At 36.3% G+C, this 16,748-nt stretch overlaps 1 protein-coding gene across 1 annotated transcript in view; it reads right to left on the reverse strand.

The window, feature by feature from the left end:
* Positions 1-16,748, reverse strand: part of LOC129757324 (DDB1- and CUL4-associated factor 10 homolog) — a 70,671-nt gene that overhangs the window by 15,144 nt on the left and 38,779 nt on the right. The window contains exons 2-4 of the mRNA XM_055754515.1: positions 9,801-9,914; positions 604-973; positions 383-538 (exon numbers count right to left, since the gene is read on the reverse strand). Coding sequence (XP_055610490.1) covers positions 383-538; positions 604-973; positions 9,801-9,914 — 640 coding nt within the window. The remainder of the gene's footprint in view (positions 1-382; positions 539-603; positions 974-9,800; positions 9,915-16,748) is intronic.

The raw sequence follows: 16,748 nt of genomic DNA on the forward strand, positions 1-16,748 counted from the left end.
ACCAGTGAGAGAAGGAAAACAACGGTCCTCAACGATGATGTTCCACCAGCAGCGGTAAGCATAATTCTGCCACCGGGAAATTAGCAATGGTAATCAAACGGTAACGGTCGATAAATTTTACGGCGACTCAATCCCAGAGCATGCGGGGGTAGGTCGGTCGGGCGGATTCGGTCGAAAACGCAACGTAACGCGACGCGTCATGATCCGAACGGGTCAATGTTTTGACTGAAAACAAATCAAAACAAAAACGATGGTCCAAAAAAATGTGAACAGATTTCTGCCATCTGTCTGACCGTAGGCCGGCTTGATACCGCCTGGCCTATTTTGCATGGTAAAGTGACTACTGGCATATAACTGATGACTCTAGGGTCCGTTCCTTTACCTGGAGTGAGCTGATAACTTCCGCGTCGTTGCCTTCCGGGAAGTCAGTGACCAGCTCCACCCGGTTGTACTTTTGCTTCCGGGAGAAGGCGTGATCGTACCGGGCCGCATTCGGGATGAACTGGTGCCGCAGCTGCATGAGCCGGTACAGATTGGGCTGTATGGAGAAAGAAATCATATCAATGAGAAGACCTTTTTTCGATACCTCAAAATTATACCTACCCTAAACCCTCTGAGATCCTTAGCCAGCGAGGCCAGATTGAGGTTGTGGATGATGATAAGATAGCCGCCGGTGGTGCAGATGACCAGCCGGTTTTCATCCGGCACTAGGCGACATCGCATCAGACCCGGCGTGTAGAACACTTTCTGATACACGAACCCGTGCTCGGTGTAGCTGTTGATGTCCCAGGTGAAGATGGACCCGTCGAAGCCGGACGTCACCAGCAGGCAGTCTTTCTTTGAGTATTCAATGTTTTTGACCCAGTTCGAGTGCCCGTGGAGGCTGCGTATTTTGGACTTGAGATTCCGGGTATCCCACAGGGCAACGGTCGAATCGTCCGAACAGGTCGCAAACATACGGTTGTCGAGGAATCTAAGAAATAAAATAAAAATCAGTGTCAGAATGTTGTAGGCTAACCCATTATATTATGATGCATTCAAATGAGCACCACTAATCGCTGAATAATCCGAAACAATTCCCTTTAGAAACAACCATCAATCTATGAACCTTAAACAAATTGGTTACGGATTTTCTGTGCCCGATCTAGTCTATCCAACAGATGATGATGTCATGTTGTGCTGATTCTGGAATTCGTCATCTCGAGGAAGCAAACGACTATGTTCGATAGGAAGGTAATAAAACCTCTCATAAGATTTAGCTTGATGGAAAGATCCCCACGAAAATGTTCTACAAAATTCTAACAACATCTGGACTATGTATTCGAAAACCAAAATAAACCCTCGATTTAATCTACCCAAGCAGTATCACCAGATGTCATACAACTGAGAGCAGTATTTTTGAATTGAGTAGTAAACAACCTGTTGCCTTATTAGATTCCTGCCATAAAAATGTGTTTAAAGCTATAGACGTCTTATACCTACTTATATCAACCTTCTAACTGGCTGACGGAATCCAGGAAATCGAGAAGCTTCTACCAACCCTCTCGAGATCCCCAATTAGAAACACGTGGCCGATCGTGTGACAAAAATTCGCTCTTAATTACCTCCATACTAACAAATTGGTTAGACGACGACGAGGAGGGCGGAAACAGTGTGACAGATGGTGAGCAGTTGTGGAAAAACACCACTGTCCGAACCAGATCTGATAGCAACGAAGCGAACATCTTTACTGTAAACGATGAGGTCTTCCTTGTGTCAAAAAATAGCAGATGTAGAGAACTGTTCGCTGACCTGAAAACTGAGACTTGAAAAAATGTCATTCAAATGTTTTACACTTTATTATCCAATCGAATTTTTGACTTAATGTAAACATATAATTCTATTTATGAAAATTAGTTCTTGAACTTCCTACTTGAAGTATGGTTTTAGGTAATGTTTAAATTCATATTTCTGGGCATGGTTGAAGGCGCAATTATATTACTAGAAAATAATTGGGTATGCCTTCCTTATCGCTGCCAAAGTATTATATTTCAGCAATGAAACTAAACCAGACATTCTAAAGTTAACACCACTGAGACTAAACTTGTAGGTACATGAAATCGTTTTTTGCTATTTGATCTTAAGAAACATACAATTTTCTGAATATAATTTTCTATTTGGGAAACTTTAAAAAAATCGGAGCTGGCATTGCACAAGTCATTTTTAACCTTGAACATGTAAACGGGATAAGGTTGCCAGAATTTTTTTCAAAAAGTATCAGGAACAGGCAAATCCGGGCTATTTTAACTAAAACCCTGTCAAAATCCTGGCATTTGATTTCAAAATTGTCGACCAAAAATCCGGCAAAATCCAGGAAAATTTGGTTAAAACCCAGATAACTCAACAAAATAAAAAATATAACTTGTAAACCAAATTTCATCAAAACTTATAGGTAGATTTAAATCGTATTTCAAGCTTTAAAAAAACCTTCCATAATAATTTTGATTTGGTTTTTGCTCAAAAAGTTTCGTTTTGAACGCATAAATAAAAAAAAAAACGACACAATTGGTTCATCTTGTATGCTTTGGCAAATAAAGTTAATAAATACGGGCAAAACCGCTATTTTTAATTAAATCCGGGCAACCGGGCCGGACCAGACTTATCCCAAATTGTGTATTAACAGGGTGGCCAGCAAACTTTTATTTTCAAATTCCCGGTTTTTCTCGGTTTTTAATGATTGTTCCAGTTTCAAAATACATAAAAGAATTTGTTTATCAGATTTTAACCAAAAAAGTTGAACGTGAATTTTCAATAATAGAATTTTAAAGTTGAAAAAAAAATTCTATTTCTATTCAAAATTCAATCCAAATTTATAAAATTATTCTTAGGTGAAATTTTGTTTTTTAATTCTGGTTTGGGGAATAAATGTTTAATGAATGAAAGTCCCAATTTTTAAAAGAGATTCCGTAGTCCAATCACTTATGATCTACGATTTTCAACTTTTTTTTAAAAAATATGGTAGCTAGTAAAAGCACAGAATGTATACAAAAATCATTTTATAACTTGGCATCTTCTTTCGCCATAACTTACAATTAATCAAATATCATGGTGGTAACTCAGTTTTTGTGTTTCTCGCATAATTTATATCTAAGTATGGTTATAATGGAAACGTGTAGATACTTACTGAATATTGCGATTTTTTATAATAGTACCGTGAACTCATTTCAAAACAGCCAAAAACAAGTACAGAAACGTAAGAAATTCTTATTGTTAAAATTATTAAAAAAAAAATTAAACCTTTGTAAAATTTTACTTTTTAAGAAAATTGGTTCATTTACAGGTGAGTATAGACTGAATGAATATCAATCTTTTTCCTTTCTTTTGACATTTTATCTTTATTTGTTCAAACGAATATATTCGATTTTTTGGTCGGACTCTTCAGAATTGTTTCCCCATTTCAAATATGTTTGTTGTGTGGCTAAAAAATGATGAAGTTTTGAACATCATAGTTTTCGAGATGTGAATTAAGTCAAAAAACTATCTTATTTCAACGTTTTTAATTGTTTTCACTTATTTCCTATAACAGTTGAGTTCTTACTGAACACAAGTGAAGTGAATACATGGCACACAAAAATATAAAGAGTTCAATGACTTAATAACATTATTTGTAAATAAAATTAAAATAACTTATCTTTTCATCCATATTTTAGATTTCCCAGAGATAAGTAAAGAAAGTGCACTATGCTATAAAATATAAAATACTTCCATCCACCATAGAAGTTATTTACCAAAACTTAAAATATTTAAGCTTCGCAGTTATCAAATGTTGATTAATTTCAACGTTTTTTTTTTTTCATATTGAACAATATCCTTGAATTTAAAAAAAAATTATGCTTGAGATATTTTTCCACAACATTTCGTAAATTAAAAAAACATACATTAAAAAAACAGGAACTGGAACATCTCAGAACCCTGAAATGTATGCGCTGAGCTCAAAAATTCCAATTTTTTAAGCAAATCCCAACTTTTCACCGCATTATTAAAAATTTAATCATGAAATTAAAATTCCATTTTTTCGATATTCCCGAATGGTTCTAATCTTGAAAAAAAATTCTGATTTTTTTTATCATGATGAAACGAATGAACTTAAGGGTTTAATAAATTTTTATATCAGACAAACAATCTTTAGAGAATTTTCCCGCTTTCGATTCGAAATTCCCGGGTTTTTCCCGGTGCCTTCTTCAATTCCCGGTTCGCTGGCCACCCTGGTATTAAATATCCGGGCAAATGGAAGTTCCATTTCTTTTTCTATAGATTTTTACAAAAAATTCCCGTATTCTACAGAACTAGGAATAAACGGAACGTAAACTTCTGTACCTTATTCTCAGAAGACAAAATTTAATTCATTAAATGTCGTTATATCTATTTCCTCTTCCTAAAACAAAAACTGATAGGAAAAAATGTGCTTTTGGATTCAACACCCCCAAACTAATCAAAATCAGCACTTTTTTTTGTACATCCGAAAAATGTGAATTTTGTTGCCTCGTTTCATCATCCTTTCCGTTCTCTTTCAAAGATGATGCAGATAACCTTAACCGCAACCCAAAGAAGAGGTTGCAAAATTCCAATGCCGATCGGGGCTAACAATGTGCATTGCGCCAAAGATGATATGATTGCTTTCCTGACTACCGGCATAAAGAATTAAGCATGTACAGACAAACACACACAAACAGTCAAACGAAACATTTTATGGGATTTCAACCTATTGGATAATTCATCCCAGAAGCAAGAAAAATAAAATCCCATCGGAAAGTGAGAATCGAACTCACAACATCATTTTTATATCAATCCGACCATTGTACTACCTGAGTCAGGATTGTTTCCATTCTACTTGGTCTTGTGTTGGGATATGGAGGGACGTGAGCTCGTTTTTATTGTGTTTCCTCCAGTCATACGCAAGCCGGTTGCGCCGAGAGGTTAATGCCGGTGGTCAAAAATCGTTACATCGCCGCTCGCGTTCACATCTTATGCCAATTCATTGAAATATCGAGAACTCATGATTAGAGTTAAGGCTGAATTTTGGGTGTAGATGTTAATCAACACGCTCCTTTTTTTAAACTCAAAATAAAGTAGTTTTGGTTCAAAACAGCACTTCGGTGGCAGCCCTCAACTTTAAGTTCGACTGGGCAATCGCAAAACTAAGTTCTGATAGGCATACTCAATACTAAGCTCGGCAGCCGAACTTGAATTATCCTTTTTTTTTTCGAGGGTAGCTTATTTTCATGGAATTAAAGGATGACTAAAACTTGTTGTACCGGATGTTGCTGTTCCGGTACATTGCATTGCAATTACAGAGCGGTGGAAAGTTTTGACACTCCTGGTCAAAGAAAACTTCCGGATGTTACTTCTCACGGGAAGTAAATAGCATCCGGAAGTTTACGGACATTCCGAGCCGCTCACCGTATAATGACAACAACGGACAGAATTTTACGTTGACACGGTGGACATTCCATTATGACGTTCCTTCAAAGTCTTCCGGTAATTGTTCCGGAACGACAAAATTTACCGTCGTGTTCGTTGGTTGCCGTTCCGAATCGAAGTGAACTCGCTAAGTGTTTTCAGTTCAAAAAAGAGAATTCAATTTTTAGTTCATAAGATCGAACTCAGCTTTGCTCCCTCGCCGAAGGAAAAAAAGAGATCAATTTTCAGTTCGCAGTTCGAACTCCGTTTTGAACCATCACAAGGAGGAAAAAGGGTACTCAACTTTAAGTTCATAGAATCGAACTATGTTCTGAACCTCGGTCATACTTAATTTTGAGTTAAAATAAAGGAGCGTGAATATGTAAGCACGAACTTCTTTGTTGTACTTTTAAATGTTTAAACTTTTAATTTACAACCAAACTTTCTTCCTTTTTACTCTCTTTATGCCATTGTAAATCACCCGCTCAACTCATTTATTCGAACCCCTTACTGCATAAACTATGAGTCCGCTGAGTAAAAAAAAATATCAATAAAAATAACTTTATTAACTTCTTAGAAATTTATGCTAAAAACAATTTTTTTTTCGAATAGTTTTAATTGTTTAAATGATGAAAAAATTGAGATTTTTGAATTTTTTTAAAGTTTTTTTTTATTGCAAATTTGATTTTCGATGTATTGAGCGCCGAAATGGTCTAGCGGATAGGCTGGCGTGAGTTTGGTTTTGGTATGCCAGGCGTACTGGGTTTGATTCCCGGTATCGGCAAGAAAACTTTTGGGCTCGAATCCCATAAGTTGTCGATAGGTAAGTTGTGTTTCCTCTAATATCTAACTATACAATATGAATGTTCAATCAGTTGCCAGCTGGCTCGTTCTCGTTCTTTGACTCGTTCTTTCAAAAATATACCTACATCAATACAAATACTTTCGCTCCATAACAGTCCATACGAAGCCATGGGGTCCGGGTATGGTGTACGCGCTGTATTGGAGATTTGTCGAACTTAATAATCTAAGAATGGATGTGAGAACATACTTAGGCAGAAACTGCGGTGAATCCGTACATCCATGGTGGATAGCCAACATACAGTACCGTTCATAATTGTATAGAAATTGGAAGGAAGCGCACTGTCACTTCGACTTTGAACTTCCATAACTTTTTACTCTGATGATATTTTTAGATCAAAATTTTTGCGTTAGATAGATCACCTATCACACTATTATATCACAAAATTTGAGCTTTCTGGAGTTTGTGTGGCCTGAGAAACAGTAATTTTACGAAAATCGGACTTTTTGGACTTTTCTCATTCAAACTGCAATATCTCTGGAACTACGCAACATTTTTTATTGAAATTTTGCACAGTGATTGTTGAGATATGAAACTAGCATGTCTGAAGTTTTCGAAAAGTTCTATCGATGAGATCAAAAGTTACGTGAGGTGCAATATTTCAGGCATGAACCTTGAAATGCGATTTCTATAGAATTTTGGACGATTTATGAGAACAATATCATTTCTTCCACCAATCAGACAAAAAATGTCTGGCAAAAGCAATGAAGAAAAGAAAAAATGGAATAAATGGTCCATTTGTGTTTTGAAATCAGAATCTCGCGATATTGTTGTGATTTTTCGGTTGAAATAGATTAACTGGTTGTTAAACAGAGGATATGATTTTCCTATGAAAACATTCGTCCAAAATTCTATAGAAATCGCAATTCAAGGTTCATGCCTGAAATATTGCACCTCGCGTAACTTTTGATCTCATCGATAGAACTTTTCGAAAACTTCAGACATGCTAGCTTCATATTTCAACAATCACTGTGCAAAATTTCAATGAAAAATTTTGCGTAGTTTCAGAGATATTGCAGTTTGAATGAGAAAAGTCCAAAAAGTCCGATTTTCGTAAAATTACTGTTTCTCAGGCCACACAAACTCGAGAAAGCTCAAATTTTGTATGATAATAGTGTGATAATTAATCTATCTAACGCAAAAAATTTGATCAAAAACTATCATCAGAGTAAAAAGTTATGGAAGTTCAAAGTCGAAATGACAGTGCGCTTGCTTCCATTTTCTATACAATTATGAACGGTACTGTACATTCATATGTACATACATACAAACTTTATATTCGTTGTAAACTTAATAAACCTTAAAAAAGTAAAAAAAAAAAACATTGTATGGGATAGTATGTAGCAGAGGGTTAATACATTTTAGTCTACCATCTCAAATAGCTTTCTTGCAACTCTGAGCTGTCCTCTTTTCAAGGATGTCCTCTCGACTCGCTTTTTTACCATTTCAAGCTATCCCCTTGAACCACATGTAAAGGGTGATACTGTCAAATTTTGGTCAAAGGAAAACGCGTGTAAATCGGTGGAATCGTTTATTTAAAAAATCAAATTAAATTTCTTTTTCAAGTTTATTTAGTATGAAATTCAGGAAAAATATTCAGTTAGGCTTCCGCTTTTCCAAATCAGAATTGCCGGGCCTTACGCTTAACCCCTGCCATCAGATTTTGTACAGCCACCTTGTCCACCTTCTTCGCCGCAGAAAGCCTTGAACTGCCTTGAACTGCTGCTCGTCTTTAGCAGTTTTTTGGTCTTCTTTAAGTTCCACTTGACAACAGCCCAGTATTTCTCAATTGGGCGGAGCTCAGGCGTATTGGGAGGGTTCTTGTCCTTGGGAACCATCTGCACGTTGTTGGCGGCGTACCACTCCATGGCCTTTTTACCGTAATGGCAAGATGCCAAATCCGGCCAAAACAGTACGGAACAACCGTGTTTCTTCAGGAAAGGCAGCAGACGTTTATGCAAACACTCTTTCACGTAAATGTCTTAGTTGACAGTCCCGGAAGCTATGAAAGTGCTGCTTTTCAAGCCACAGGTACAGATGGCTTGCCAAACCAAATATTTCTTCGCGAACTTTGACAGTTTCATGTGCTTGAAAATATCTGCTACCTTTCCCCTTCCTTTTGCCGTATAATACTCCTGTCCGGAAAGCTGCTTGTAGTCGGCTTTGACGTAGGTTTCGTCGTCCATTACCACGCAGTCAAACTTCGTCAGCATCAGCCTCCGGGAACGCGCTGTGGCCGTCGTATTTTGTTTATCATCGCGATTTGGAGTCACTACCTTCTTGTAAGTCGATAGTCTGGCTCGTTTTTTGGCTCGATGCACGGTTGTAGACGATACACCCAGGGGTAGGCTTAATAGCGGCACGTTATCCAAACATACGGGAAAATTGTGCCTAAAACGTTCCCCAAACACTTTAATTATATTTGTAATGGTTGATTTGGCAACTTTCAGCGATTTTGCCAGCTTTGCGTGCGAGTAGCTCGGATTTTCGCGATGCGCGAACAAAATTTTGATACGCTGCTCTTCTTCCTTGGACGGCATTTTGACAACTGAAGAGTGAATTCCAAAATCAAAATAGGAGCAACATTCTACACACACACACCTTCAAAATGAGGGGTGTTCAGGTGTTTTAAGTGCAAAATTGAAAAAAATACGTAGAGTTTATATTGACAAAATTTTGACCGTATCACCCTTTAATGCTCATAAATATCTTACAGCTGTCTTCCTAACTCGATGTTTTTATTTCTTCTATTTTTCAATCTATCTAATCGACTCGTTTCTTTGTAATTTAAATATGTCAAACCAAAATCCAATTGAAATGCTCATACATGTAGTGATTTTTGCAAAAAAATGCAAAAAGAGAGGTTTTTTCCGCACGAGTCGGAAGCTTATTCTACGAGGTTTGCCAAATTTTGTATTGCAACACTCCGGGTAACAACTTGAAAATCATTAGTTTTTTTTATAGCGCAATCAACGGAATGCCGTTTTTCTCCTTTGGGGCTGTCCATCAACTTTCTATTTTGCAATTCCGAGCTGTCATCCCAATCCACTCGAAACATAAAACAAATATTTTTCAGTTATTATTGTTTTTTTAAAGCTGGTCTATCGACTAGATTTTTGAAGTGTCAAACTGTTTCCTCAAGCCTTATAAAAAAAATTACAGGTGCCATCTTATCCAAACATTTCAAGCTGTCCTCTCAATTTGCTTTTTAGTCATTTCAAGTCAATCCAGCTGAACAAAATAACAATCTTACTGCACTTGCTCTCTTATCATCACCTATAATCCTTTTTATAGTCATATTTCACTTTGTATCTCTAGTTTAAAAAAATAACTCAGTTCAGCAGTTCTCCTCCCAAGCCCGGGTCAACGACTAACGACCTTATAATGATAGTGAGATGCTCATACTTATCTTCTAATTTATCAACACACCCAGGGTCTGGAGTGCTAGCGAACGCAGTGAGACTTTCTTTTAAGTACGTAGGTATCTGATTTTACTCACTTGACGCAATTAACGCTATCGTTGTGGGCATTTTTGATGGTGCACATCTGCTTCTCGGTGATCGGATCGAACAGTACGATCGTTTTCTTCTCGCAAGCCGCCACCAGGATCGATCTGAAATGATACAAACAAACAAAAGAAACACGTTAGAACATTGAATTGCAAATGACATCCCAAAACTTTATTAATATGTAGAAATTCGGTTGTTGCGTTACATTCCGCGACTTGAGGAACCTGTCCTGTCTGCTGCTTCCATTTAATCTTGCCGCCCGCAGCAGTAAACTTATTGAAGCGTTTTACAACCTTTCCTTCCCATATTTTCAGCACCTACCGACAATGCAGGTACAGTAAATGCCAATGTACACAGATCGTTAATCGTGTTCGCACCATCTGTATGAACGTTGTTGGTGGTTCTGAGAGTATGGCGGAAGAAGCTCGGGGGGAATTGGCAATTAAAACAATAAGATATTCAGCAGGGAATTAGTATTTAATCAGCGCATTGACATTGTCTGGCATCATCGGCGTCGAATGGACTGCTACTGCCGCCATTCATATGAGTGATTCTACGATCGCTTTCCGGTTTTTTTTTGCGGGATATGCATATTTACCGCCTAAGCTTCAGTAGTACCATGTGGAAGAGGTATCTCTCGGAGGTATCTATCGTACAGATATAGATATGCTATCGACAGCTCATGGGGATGCCGATTCGCAACAAGGAATTGCTCAGCTGTAACCAACACGCCACATACATACAGTAGGTATCCCACTGCCAGATTTTACCGCCAGCGATCAAATGTACGGTGTGGGTGTTTAAACTCTAATCAGAAGACGCTGTTTTGTCTAGAATACAACAACACAGGGAAGCCGCTGCGATGAAGTAAGGGAGACGACGACGTCTAGCCGTCTGCGCCGCTGCCGGCGTCTTTATGAGAACCGGCTGGTATTATCGGGAGCCACAACTGATTCACTACCTGGTAGGCAGGAATACTTCCTACTTCTTCCTATAGACCTATGATTAAGCGATCTCTATCTCAAGAGCGAAATCTTTCCCATCTCCCATCCATCACTCAGGTGATGCGGGAATTCACTGGGCGCTAAACCAACAGATTGGTGGGAGGTTACGTATTAACGATATAGCTTTAATTCGATTTTAATTATCTTTCGCGTAAAGCCAGACAGTCAGATAGACAACACACACGCGATCGCTGCATGTCATTTACTTATGAACATACATATGTGTAGATATCGCCACTCCGATGCGATGCGATTGGATTGACTCTGCCGGTTGCTGATAAACATTTGTTTGGCCATTAAACTGTTGGCAGCTGATTTGCTGATATGATTTATAAAGCCTTTGAACAGCAGCGCAGGTTGTTTGGGGGAGGAGTTGTCGGAGCTTCGACCTCGCAAACGATGCAATCGTTAATTTTTTTAAAGTCGGGATACGATCTTAAGAATTTTGACGGAGAAGGATAGTTAAAAAACGATAGCATTATATTTAAGGTTTTTTTTTTTTAATTTTATGCTACGTTACATTTCATTTGATTTAAAAACAAATTGATAAAATCTCATAAAATGCCTTTTACTGAAATACGTCACCATTTTTCATAAAGCTGTTTTGTTCTTGTAAATGAAATCCATATATACTTTTCCAACCGGTTGTTTTTTTTTCAATATCATGACTACAAAAAATGTAAAAAAACGATTTTTTTGGGTGGTTATGATGAAAAAAATTATAAAATATATACATACAAAATTTTAATCTATATATAAAAACATGAATTTCTGTATGTCTGTCTGTTCCCTATAGACTCGAAAACTACTGAACCGATTTACCCGAAACTTGGCAGGTGGGGATATCTGGGAGTCCGGGGAAGGTTCCTATTTATGTTCGAGACTTCCCCTAAGTTGATGGGGATGGGGTCTCCCAATCAAAAGACGAATGTTACCAAAACTTGAGAACCGATCAAGCAAATGGTACCAAACTTTACATGGGAGGGTATTTGGATACGAAAAATATTTCTTTTATTAATTGAAATAATTAATCAATAGAACAAAATTTGGCATGGAAGGTTATTTGGGTACGACAATTCGAGCAAATGGAACCAAAATTGGCATGGGATGGTATTAGGGTACGAAAAATGTTTCCCTAAATCTTTGGTATCCCTCAATTTTTCCAGTGGGGAGATAGGATTAGGGAGGTGCTGAAAAGCTTGAAAGAGAGAAGTGAGGCTCTCATACGATTTTTATTGCTTATCTCGAGTATCTAATTGGAACCAATTTTTTCATGGAAGGATATTTGAAAACGAAAAATGGTTTCTATTAAAATATGGTACTACCACAGACCATACTGACTGGACACGCGATTCCGTGATTTTTCCAGCAGTACGCAATATCGATTCCAGAGTGCGCATCGATTGCTTTTGATTAAATGCTATCCCAGTTGGAAAGTGCCACCTAACTTTCAAGGAAAAATAGACAATTTCGACGATACAATCGTACTACAGGAAATTTTCCGTCAAATTTTGCATGGTGCGCAATACCGACGATAGGTGGCAAAATTAGATAAAAAATGATAGGAATTTCGTTCTAAGTGTCGCGTCAGTGAGATCAATGCTACAACTCCCTCCTTACAGTGGAGAGAAAGGAGAGGCAAAGGGACTCCTTTACAACTTCTGGCATAACTTGAGAACTAATCAAGCAAATGGAATCAAATTTGATATTAAACAGCATGTGATACGAATAATATTCAGTTATATCAGGGGTGAGCAACCTTTTGAACGAACGGGCCAATATAAATGTGAAATCTAGTCGGCGGGCCGCACCTAACATATTGCGAATCAAATACGAGCTATCTCGTTATTGTACAGTGATAACTAAGAGTGTGAAAAATATACCTATATTTAAAGAAATCACCGTTTTCTTAGCGTTGGACGTTGAATCGCTAATGAACTTTCTGAATTTTTCCACTATTGAAACTTGCTCTCAATACCTTTTTTTCTTCAAACGTGCTCATATTTTTTCGCTTCCCTTTTTTTAAATTGAAGTTCTTTTTTGAATCATTGCATCGAGATTTTGAGCAGAGTTGTCGAAATCATAAAAAAATGTTCAATTTCATATGTTTTTAAGCAACTTTCTTCAAAACTACATTCTTGATTTTACAATTTTTATCCAGATTTCTATAATTTTTAATCTTATTTAGATATCATTGAGATAGGATTTCTAAAACTATAGTATGACTTTGGTAATGTGGAAAGCTGATTATAAGCGAAATAATTCAATTTGTTGTAATGTTTATTATAAATTTCTTTTAAATTTCTGTAAAAGCATCACAGATAATCGTCGAAAAACTTTTTGGTCGAATCACAGAATTTCCGATACCTATTGTTTTTTTTATCGAGAATTTAAAATTTTTGCCATGTTGCGAAAAATCTAAAATCGTTCACCCAAGCTTTGTTATTAAACTTTCGTTATTTTCGTCAATATTTAGAAAAAAAAATTTACAAGGTTTTGGTTTACTTTTTTTTTGTCAGTATATGAATGCTTACAGAACAAGCCATTTTGTCGAATTGGATAGAATAATTTAATTGTTGAGCATATTTTTTATCATACAACTTTATTTTTGCTTGAAACAAAAATAATTACTTCGACTTCGACGGACTTCGAAATTCCTTTGATTATGTGTAGCTAACGATTTTTGGCTGCTCTTCTGACTCATTTTAATGGATTTTTCTTTTCAAAGTAATGGGAGATTAATAGTTATTTCTATTTTCTATTTTGCTTATTTATAGAGAATTTTACCCAACTTGGTCATTCGTCCTGTTAAATAATTACGAAAAATGTATCTCGAAGAAGAACTTCCCAGAAAAAAGTTAACAATATGAATGATTGTGGGGCAAATGCAGATAAGTGCATATTTGATCAAGTCTTTAAACTTTCCTAACAATCCATTGTAGGAAAAAGTTAAAGCATAACAATTTGAAAAAAGCTTCGCGGGCCGCACAAAAGAGTCTCGCGGGCCACATGCGGCCCGCGGGCCGCGTGTTGCTCATCCATGAGTTATATGATTATTTGAAACCCCTCAATTCTTCCATTGGGGATAATAAAGGAAGCGATGATACAATTCTTTGCAGAACTCGAGAACTTATCTAAGAAATGGAATCAAATTTTACATAGGAAAGGGTTAGGGCACGAGAAATGGTTGTATTTTAACCCTTCTTAAAATGAGTACGATGATGGGAGGGCCCCTGATACAATTTTGTTGGCATAACTTTTTTAAGTAATCAAACAAATGGAATCAAATTTGGCTTGGGAAAGTGTTTGGGTACGAGATATATTTCTAAGGTTGTTATAAAACCTTCTGCCTTGCAGAAAGGAGAGGAAAGGAAGAGGTTCCATATAATTTTGATGTATCGCATAAGAACTTATCATCCAATAGAATCAAACTTGATATGAGACGGTTCTTGGGAACGAAAATATGGGTATGATTTTAAGAAAAAGCCTGCATCCTTCAAGTAGTGGTTGTGGGAAGAGGAAAGGGAATTAAAGGGAAAATTTTCAGCATTAATCGAGCACTTATCAATCAAAAGGAACCATCTTTTATAAGAGAGGCTGTTTGCATACGAATAAATTGAGACCCTCCGTTTTTTAAGGCGAAGTAGGAGATGAGTTTTTTTTAAATATTATTATCAAACAAATGGAGCCACATGTGGTAAGTGACGTTATTTAGATACCACCATTTTTTTTTAATGGAAGTCCGGGAGGATTTTGGCATAATAAGAGAACTCATGGAACTTACATACACAAAGTAAAAATTCTAGATCTTGAAAAGAAACTAAAAGATCAAGTAACACTAAATAGAATCAGATCATCTTTGTTTTGAAGTTGCAGTTCTTATTCTAAAATAGTTGATTTTGATTTCTACTGAAATTGATTTAAAATGATACCTAATAAAAAACTTAAAAAATTAGATAATTTAAATAAATTTCATTTATTTTTGCAAGGTGTAGCAGAGGCTGTAGAGCACACTGGGTCAGCTAATATTCTAACAAAATTTGAGGAGGTTCACGAGTTAGAATCTTCACCCTAAAAAGCCCCAAATCTCTAAATCTCATGCCAGATGCCCCAACCCTGCTTCAGAGTTTCAAAATTTTCTAAATTTTACATAGATTTGTTTTCCCAAAAACCAAATATTCAATCAGATTAAACACAATTCGGATGCTTTGATTTATTTTTTATCAAAATTAAAATTCAATTTCTGTGTGATAAGAATTTGGATTATGTATCCAGTTTCTTAATTTTCGATCAGGATTATCAATAAAAAAAAATTAAATAAGAAGCTGTTTTTAAATTCCGGTATGAAAACGGTTTTGCTTCTGATACTTCGATCACAATGATTTCGTCATAGATTTCATCTCTTCCATTATTTTCGTCTGAAATTTCAGTGACACGAAAAAAGGTTAATGACGTTTAGTTCGGTTTGGCCAGTCCGTAACCATATTTCAAAAAACAAAGTTTCAAACCGAAGTTCAAAATTTCAATCGAGCATTCAAGAATAAATAGCAAATATTTAGGTAAATCATATATGAAACTCAAAATTTTAAATTCCGACCGACTTAATACTTTCATCGATGGTTCAAATATTTGATTGTGCACAAATGTTTGGGAGATTTTAATTGCTGATTCGTAAAATTCATCTCATTAGTAAGGCTCCCTATTTCATTTCTCAGGGATCTAAAGATTTGGCAAATAATTTCGAATTTTAGGATTTATTTTTAATACATTGTATTCCATTTAAATTACTTTAAATAGGACTTGTTTTTACGTTTTTAAGTGATTTGGTATCAAAATTAAATATTAGTTTTTCCCGATTTCTTTTGGTTCCTCCTCAGGTGATATTTGAGTACCAAAAACCGAAACTTTGAGCGCTTTTTAGGCATCCCTGCCCTAAAAGGATAGCGTTTCAGTCTTCTAAGCCAGAGGTCATGAGATTGAATCCCGGTCACGGCATACATAGTACTCTTTCTGTGGGCTGGTGGTGTTAGCATAATTACAATGCTAGTCATTATATCCTTGAAAGATGTACGCTTTAGTCTTAAGTCGAATTTCGATCTCTTCAAAGAAACATGAAGTTTCACTGAGATCCTATATGTGTGTGTTCGTTTTTTAAGAAATCAAGTCCGATTGAGCTGAAATTAAGCACAGGTCGTTTGTTTTTAGGCCAATCTAAAAAATGAACTTGGCGGTTTTCGGAATTCGGCATGATTCATTTGGCTGCCACCTCACTGTGTAGTATGATATTAAAGCATAGTAAGCGTCTTTGGAGAAGCTGAATAAGCCTCAATAAGCTCGTTTTATGGAACTTTTGGATATTCGTGAGGTTATGAAAGCACTTTTTAAAACAATGAATTTATGTGAATTTCAAAAATTCTATGAATCTTGAAAAGTCCCATACAACAGGTAAACAAAGTTAAGAACACGATTTTCACAAAAACTAAAGACAAAATACCAGAAGATTAAACAGCAAATGTGGTTTATAACATAAAATGTGGAGGTTGTGAAAAACCCTACATTGGAGAAACAAGTCAATTCTTACAAAAAAGATTGGAACAACATAAACACGATGTTAAAACCAAAAAAAAAAAAATAGGAGGAACCGGACTTGTATCAACATAGTATCGAGTACGGTCATGTTTTTGATTATAAAAATACCAAGATTTTAGAAAAAGTTTCGAAGCACAACACCAGAATCTGTGCAGAAATGTTTCATATTAAATTTAGGGTCGACAACGACGTTGTTAACAAACAGAAAGATTCAATTAATTTCAAATCAGCATACAACTCCATTTTACCAAAGATCAAGACACTGACAGATCAGTGTAAACATAACATCAAAAACAAACAACAGACAGCGAATAACAGTACGACGATCGCTAGATAAAGTAAGAT

Source organism: Uranotaenia lowii, chromosome 1 (assembly GCF_029784155.1).
Source record: "Uranotaenia lowii strain MFRU-FL chromosome 1, ASM2978415v1, whole genome shotgun sequence".
NCBI classification, from domain to species: Eukaryota; Metazoa; Arthropoda; class Insecta; order Diptera; family Culicidae; genus Uranotaenia; species Uranotaenia lowii.